The sequence below is a fragment of the Gossypium raimondii genome, chromosome 1 (genome assembly GCF_025698545.1).
Source record: "Gossypium raimondii isolate GPD5lz chromosome 1, ASM2569854v1, whole genome shotgun sequence".
NCBI classification, from domain to species: domain Eukaryota; kingdom Viridiplantae; phylum Streptophyta; class Magnoliopsida; order Malvales; family Malvaceae; genus Gossypium; species Gossypium raimondii.
The window spans coordinates 19419908-19427835 of record NC_068565.1 but is presented as its reverse complement, the minus strand read 5'-3'; the positions used below and the strand labels follow the sequence as shown (position 1 = coordinate 19427835).

At 35.7% G+C, this 7928-nt stretch overlaps 1 protein-coding gene across 2 annotated transcripts; it reads left to right on the top strand.

Annotated features, from left to right (window-relative positions):
• The first annotated feature begins 486 nt into the window (after nt 1-486).
• On the top strand, nt 487-2401 carry LOC105785311 (uncharacterized). 2 transcript variants are annotated; one of them, XM_012611357.2, is made up of 3 exons: nt 487-618; nt 865-1102; nt 2070-2401. In XM_012611357.2, the coding sequence occupies exons 2-3, from the start codon at nt 881-883 to the stop codon at nt 2181-2183; spliced, it is 336 nt and encodes a 111-aa protein (XP_012466811.1). In that variant the 5' UTR covers nt 487-618; nt 865-880; the 3' UTR covers nt 2184-2401. The 2 variants fall into 2 exon arrangements, with proteins under 2 accessions (XP_012466811.1, XP_012466810.1); XM_012611356.2 differs by having other exon boundaries at nt 582-660.
• The last annotated feature ends 5527 nt before the right edge of the window (nt 2402-7928 follow it).

The following is a 7928-nucleotide window of genomic DNA, read 5'->3' as shown; positions in this document are numbered from 1 at the left end:
TTTTGGTGAGAGTTTTTTAGAGAGCTTTGTTGCATAACGACAAATTTAGCTCCTAACATTTATCCATTTTGCTAATGGGTTCTATTTTTTTATTACTTTAACCTTAAGTTTCAAATTTTAGTCAAATTTCTTTGTTTGGGAAGGAAAATTTTATTAAATTGTTAACATTTTTAGAGAAGTCGACGTGGCTCTTGCATGGCAGTTTACATATACTTCATTGATGTCATACATATATATTTTTTTAAAAATTATAACCTATTGGAAATTTGTTGAATTATTTAATAATTTTTATTTTTTTAAATATTTTTATGAAGTACATGTGAATTCTGGCATGAGTTGTCACGTTAGTTTGCTAAAATTTTTATGGTTTAGTCAACTTTTCCATCTAGAAAAATGAAATTTGATTAAATTTTGAGAGTTAGGACCAAAGTGAAAAAAGGGGTAAATATCATTATGCCAAAAAAATTCCGAGATTAAAAGGATAGAGATTAAATTTTAAATGAGCAAAGAGTAAAGGGACTGAAACCTAAATTAGACCAAACAAACGAGAATTGCAAATCTAATATAAATATTAAAGCAGGAAAAAAAAAACCCCGAAAAACTCTCATCGAATAGAAGGTAACTCCCTCATCAGTTATCACCTTGGGACCTTGATTATAGGTTGTCTTTCATGTTTTTGCGCTTTAATCTTTAGTTTAGTACATTTCTAATTCTGGGTTTATTTTAAAAGTACAATTAGTAAATACTAGATTTCAATCAGACATTGATACCTGCATACTGTTCGATGAAATGCCTAAGAGAGAGAGTTAGTGTCGACATTGCTTAGTTTTGACATTGCAAAGTCTTTTGCTTGTTTCTTTTCAGATTAAAGGGCTTGAAAATGGGTTCTCAACAAGCTATGGAAGCATTCAAAGTATATCGTGTCCTTCTTAAAGCAGTGAAAAACCACATTGGAAAAGAAGAGTATAAAAAGCATTTTAGCCAGTATATAGCAGAGCAATTTAGGAAAAACAGTCAACTTTCAGACCCTTCTTTAGTTGCTCAAAGAATTAAGCTTGCCAATGATTATACTTATTTGCTTAACAGTGTGCATCATCACAAGGTAATTGCTATGTTTCATTGCTTTGGTTTTAGATTCACATATCTTATTTTGTCTGCTACGTTTATACAACATCTAATTGTTGATATAAGTAATATTATGCATTTTCTTAGTTACAAAAGATGATATCTTTTTACTTCTAATTATCCAAAGATGTTTATTTTTATATTTAAATGCCCTTTGCTTTTTTTGATGCGCTTCGGCTCTGCCAAGAGCCCTACGAGTCCAAGGGATACATCACACAAGTCAAGTATTGTCTTCGGTTGGGGTGTTGTCTCTTGACTTTGCCGAAAGCCTTGGTGGCCTCATAGAGTGAGAGCGTTTCAGAATGAAACCATGCACAAATTGAAGAGTTTGCTCACAGTTGGACTCAAGCTCATAAGCTATAAGGCTCTCAGCTGAGTTGGGAGACAAAACTACCGGGGACAATATTGAATTTTTGAGGGTCTAATCCTCAACAACTTTATTTTTCATAAAATAAAAGTTAAACTGCAAAACTAGTAATCAAAAGGAGTCTATTTCTCCTAGTTTAGCATTGACTGTTGCTTGTTAGACTGTGGACTCTGGTGTGAGTGTTGGAATCTGGTTTTGTGCCTAACACAGGTATATTCAATTTTTTAAAAACTTTTTCTACGGATGGTTCTAGGAAGGCTATATCTTCATGTCCATATCCAAACATATTGGATGATATGTTATGGGAATGTGACATGGTTTTTCTAAGATTGAAACAAGCCTTTCTTTTTGGCCAAGGATTAATAGAAGGCTTTAAGATGCTTGTTCATTGGTTTTTCTAATGGGAATATAGCTATAGTGTCCCTGTTTTTTTTTTCTCTTGCTGCTTGTATGGACTATGGTAACTTGTGTCAATCCATGCTACCTACCAATGCTTCATTTTTGTGCTTTTGAATGCAAGAAGTTTCCCGAAAGAAACGAATGTGATTTGCTTCCGGTTTTGCTACTTATTTGGCAGGACTTATTGTTCTCATACAACATAGCGGTTGATAGGTCAGATGAAATGAAAAGATTACTTGGAAAATCAGCTGCAAGTGTTGGTCTCAAGCTTCCTGAGGTTTATCAGCCTTGATGTCGGTGGATAATAATTTTCATCTTATTATTTGTCTACGGGAGAATAAAATTCTTCATCAGGTATCATTTTATTTCATATAATTCATATGTTAGTTTTTACGAGACAAATTCTTGATTTTTCTTTATCCAAGATGTTCTGCATGATGTGTTGTATTTTTTAATCGAAACTCTTGACAGTAACGAGGTTTTCATCGTGAGCATAGTCCTCTTGTTTGAGTTTGGCTTTCATATATTTCGATTTCCCAACAGTAATTTTCCTGTTGTGGTTGTTTTGTCAATACCGTGATCATGAGTTTTGCATGTTTCAAGACACAAGATAACATGATTGAAAGTATTCTTCTTACTGACAGAAATCAATTGCTAGCATTTAGGGTCTATTTGTTCAGTGGAGGATTTTTTCGTATTGAATGTTTGTTTCACGGAAGATAGTTTATCGACAACAAATCCCCTGAATGACCCAAGTCCTTAGAACTTGGGGCAGCATTGGGTTCTGCCATTGATGCTGTCTTTGCGTGTAACTTGTTCTTACTGATGATGATGATTAGGAGTCGTCGAAGTTGGTGCTTCAATGCGTCAATAAGTATGGTGAATAAGCGGAGAATACCGTTATGGGTGGGTCTGGTTGGTTTTGGGTCGATCATTTTGATTTTAAAAAATATTAGGTTTGGATTATTTTTTAGTTGAAGTTGGGTCATTTCGAATTTGAGTCTAATCAAATTTGACAGTTGGATTTTTCGAGTTTGGATCATCTTGGAATGAATGCTATTATGATGAATGATGAAAACGTATAGGTATCCAGATATATTTGGTAAAAGTCATGAACAATGTCATAAGCTAAAAATAGAGTAAAATGCAAATTTATTTATGATTTTCTTGTTATATTTTATACGCAGTTATGAAATTTAATATTATCTTCTTTTTTAATTCATTTTAAATTCGTTGACATAGTCACATTTAGAATTATAAAATGATAAATTATTGTATGATATAAAAAGAAAACTATTTTGAATTCAGTCAACAATTATTAAATATTGGCTAAATGTTCAAATTGAGCTCAACATTTTAGGGGTTGCTCATGTAAAGTTAAATTTTTTAAAATGGTCATATAATGGTCTAATCTTTTATAAAATGCTCAAATGAATGTCAAATCTTTCCAAATGGTTTCTCAATTATCATATCTGAAGTCTCAAATTATGTTTTATTTTTTTTCTTTTTATGCAGTAGTTATGTGTTTTATTCTAGATATGTCATCTTTACTTAATTTTCACTATAAATTGGATTGAAGTGCATGAAAATTATTATTTAAAGACTTTTGTGAATGTTAGGTTTTTATATGATCATTTTGAAAGGTTTAGTCCTTAAATGAGCAACTCTTAAAATGTTAGATTCTAACTTAAGCATTTAGCCTTAAACTTTTAACATTTTTAGCTCAAAATAAAAATAAAAAGGATATCGTGAACGGGCAATTTACCAATAAAAGTCTTATTTTTTCAAAAATTACCGAAATGGGCTCATTATTTTATTATTTACCGGAATGGTCCTTTTCCGGGAAATCGCGTCCACGTCGTAGCGATGTCGATTACAGCGTCGGGACATCGCGTCCGTCGCCAACAAGAATGTCTGTGCGTGCCAACAAGATCGCGACGCGATTTACTTCCACGTCGACAAGAATTGCATACGACGTGGACGCAATGTCACCCAGCGTGAAAAAAGGCTCAACGGTCAAAAATTTGACCGTTGCCCCCCCAACGGTCAAAAAAAATTATAAATACCCTCACCCCTTTTTATTTTTTCACAAACAAATCCTCTCTCATATTTCCTCTCAAATTCCTTCCAAAATTCTCTCAATTTCCTTCCAAAATTCTCTCAAATCTATATTTAATTTCAATTTCCTCTCAATTTCCTTCAAAAATTCTCTCAAATCCATATTTAATTTAAATTTCTTCTCAATTTTATTTTTTAAAATAATTTTAAAATTTTTTTATATTTTTATAAATCGTAAAAATTTGTCTGATTTCATCAATGGCCGTATCATTGACTCGTCTTGATAGGCATCACATATCGGTGGAACAAATGACAATGGTAAGTATTAAATTTAATTTTTAAATATTATTTAAGAATTTTTTATTTATGCATTTTTAGATAATTATTAATTTATTATTTGTTATAAAAGGTTGTAGATCGGGTATTGGAATGCAATATCCGGAATATGCATGCTCCTCCATCACCGTTGGTAGAGAACTACCTGCGGGAAGCGGGTTTCTGGCACGTGGCGACGGTGGGTTGGGGATGCAAGTTGGACCCGAAACTGATCAGTACGTAGATCGAGAGGTGGAGACCCGAGACGCACACATTCCATCTTCCATGTGGAGAGTGCACTATCACTCTAGAAGAAGTTAGTCTGCAATTGGGATTGCTGGTGGACAGGCACCCAGTCACCGGGTCTGCCCAATCTAGCAATTAGGAGGCAGTGTGCTACGAGTTTTTGGGCGCTATTCCGGAGAAAATGGAGGGAGGTAAGGTCGAGATGGGCTGGTTACGTGACACATTCCTTGATCCGAATGAAGATTCAACCGAAATTGAAAGAATCCGATATGTTCGGGCATAAATTCTTCAATTAATTGGAGGTTATCTGATGCCCGACACGTCACGGAGTCGCGTACATCTAAGATGGCTGCTAAAACTGGTTGATTTTAGAGCAGCCGGTGAATTTAGTTGGGGGTCTGCCGTCTTGGCAACATTATATCGGGAGATGTGCGCGGCGACGCGACCGAGGAGAGCAAACATCGGAGGTTGACTGTCACTACTGCAGTCATGGGCACGGTTTCGGTTTCCATTTCTACGTCCTCGAGTGAACCACCCATATACATTCCCACTCATAACGAGGTAAATTTTATTATATTACATTTTACAATTATTAGGTAGATTTTTAAAAATAAAAGTATGCTAAAAATTTGTTTAATTACGTGGAACCATCCGGCAAGTTATGCTCGATTACCGTCCTGTCTTGAAGATATACGGCTTCTATTGGACCGACGGTCGGAAGCAGAAGTAAGTATTATTGCAAATAGATATTTCCATACATTCGCTATTCGATTGATATTTAGTATTTAGTATTTAGTATTATGTATGTATATAACTAATATTTCTATCATGTTCATATAATTTCAATGGACACCATACGAGGATCCGGCAATTCGGGCAGTAACCCCGGAAGAGTTTTTACAAAATCCACAAGCTTGGCACGTGAAAGTCATGTTGGTCAACTACGCAACCGTGGAGCCGCACCAGACAGACAGAGTGCTACGACAGTTTGGATGTATACAACCGATTCTGGTGGATCTGAGGTGTTTGACGATCAACACAAAATCGACCTTCGGTAATTGAATACGGATTGACCGAGATACTGGTTTGAGTACACGGAAATGTGGGAAGATTGGTATGAATATCTACCTACTCGGGAACCAATCATCGTTTCAGAGTTATCGTGCGTTCTAGAATACATGTCATGGTTTAGGATCTATGGCAAGCTGTATTTACTGACGCCGGAGGAGAGGCAGCGGCAAATACGTGTCGAAAGGGCAAGATGCGGGCCTCTAAATCCAAGATGACAAGACAAAGGTAGCCCCTCAACGAGGCCCAAACATTCACCCGGCTCATCATCAGCGACCATGCAATCACCAGGCCCAACGTGAGCACCGACGCCCCCACCCGACGCAGTAGTTGAACCGATGATACCCACGCAACCGCCTTTTCAGATGATGTCAGGTGCGTTTCCTAGCCCTTATATGTACCCTAACCCTTATATGTATCATTTTCCGAGTCCTATGGCAGGTTGGAGCCAAATGTCCGGTTCAGCTCCATTTCCTGTTATGCTGATCGGACTGCCGATGTATAGGCCAGCCGCCCAGGAGGGATCGCAAAGGGAGCCGTCGGGGAGCTCTCCTTTTTACCAATCCCCACCAACGTATGAGTTTCAAACATCGTCGTCGTTCCTAATGCAAACACATCCACATACACTATTCTTTGAAGGTGGATCATCGTCCCAAGTCCGACAACTAGCTGCCGAACCAGAAGAACCAGGATCCCCACCGGAGGAAGAACAACCGTCGACGGCCGCCATGTGGCACTGAATCCCCCGGTCATAGACATTGATGGCCTAGCCTAATTTTTTTGTACAAATATTTTGAATATTTTGATATTATTATATGTGAAAAAATATAAATTTGTTGAGCTATTTTGATATTATTTGATGTAATAATAATTAAAAACCCTAGCCTAATTGTCTTTAAAACCCTTAATTAAAAACCCTAACCTAATTTAATTAAAAACCCTAGCCTAATTTAATTAAAAGCCTTAAACCCTTAAATAAAAGCCCTAACCTAATTTAATTAAAAACACTAATCCTAACCTAATTCATTTAAAAACCCTAAACCCTTCTACCAATAACCCTAACCCTAACCTAATTTAATTAAAAGCCTTAAACCCTTAAATAAAAACCCTAACCCTAATCTAATTCAATTAAAAACCCTAAACCCTTAAATAAAAACCTAACCCTAATCTAATTTAATTAAAAGCCCTAAACCCTTAAATAAAAACCCTAACCCTAACCTAATTCAATTAAAAACCCTAAACTCTTAATTAAAAACCCTAACCCTAACTAAATTTAATTAAAAGCCCTAAACCCTTAAATAAAAAACCCTAACCCTAGTCTAATTCAATTAAAAGCCCTAAACCCTTAAATAAAAACCCTAACCCTAACCTAATTCAATTAAAAACCCTAAACCCTTAATTAAAAACCCTAACCTAATTTAATTAAAAGCCCTAAACCCTTAAATAAAAACCCTAACCCTAATCTAATTCAATTAAAAACTCTAACCTAATTTAATTAAAAGTCCTAAACCCTTAAATAAAAACATTAACCTAATTTAATAAAAACCCTAACCCTAACCTAATTTAATTAAAACCCTAACCTTAACGTCATCGTTAGATTTGGGAAAATGTTTTGACCGGTACTAACAAATAATAATTTTACATAATTTGATAATTTTACTAACCATTAATACAATTTTTGACTTAATAATTTTACATTCACATAATGTTAGATTTGGAAAAATGTTTTGACTGGTACTAACAAATAATAATTGTATATAATTTGATAATTTTACTAATCATTAATACAATTTTTTGACTTAATACAATTTATCAATTAATAATTTCACAAACTTAATTTTTTTACAATTACATTCAACTATTGCGATTAGGGCATGATCGACTTGTATGGCCTGGATTCCTACACCATCCGCACAACTTCGTTTGGCTGGCTGTTTCTCGGATATCCATATTGTTAAGTATTCTAGTCGAGCAAGGTCGACCCTTTGGTTTGCGACATGATTCTCTATCCGGTAACAGCTTAAAAGGAGCAAGAGATACGGGCGGCCACTTATGTTCATCTGGGACCGGTGGGAAAACGCGTCTCCATACGTTGTACATGTTTTCTAATTTGTACACTTCGTCCACATAACTCATTGGATCCAGACAGAGTTTCTGACAAGCTGCAATAACATGAGCGCATGGATACCGAAGTGCATCAAACATCTCACAGACACAAGTCCTATTTAGCAAGTGTACACGATATTGCCCGCTAACAACACCTTGGTGCGGTCTGTCAAACTCAGTCACGCGAAACCATAAATTGTCTCGATCGTGACACACTGTGTGCATGGTGTTTGCCCTCGCCTTG

Excerpts from the sequence above, each read along its gene's own strand:
- LOC105785311 (XM_012611357.2), top strand. The coding sequence starts at position 881 with ATGGGTTCTCAACAAGCTATGGAAGCATTCAAAGTATATCGTGTCCTT. Across the intron at positions 1,103-2,069 it reads ACAGTGTGCATCATCACAAG|GACTTATTGTTCTCATACAA; the intron begins GTAATTGCTATG and ends CTTATTTGGCAG.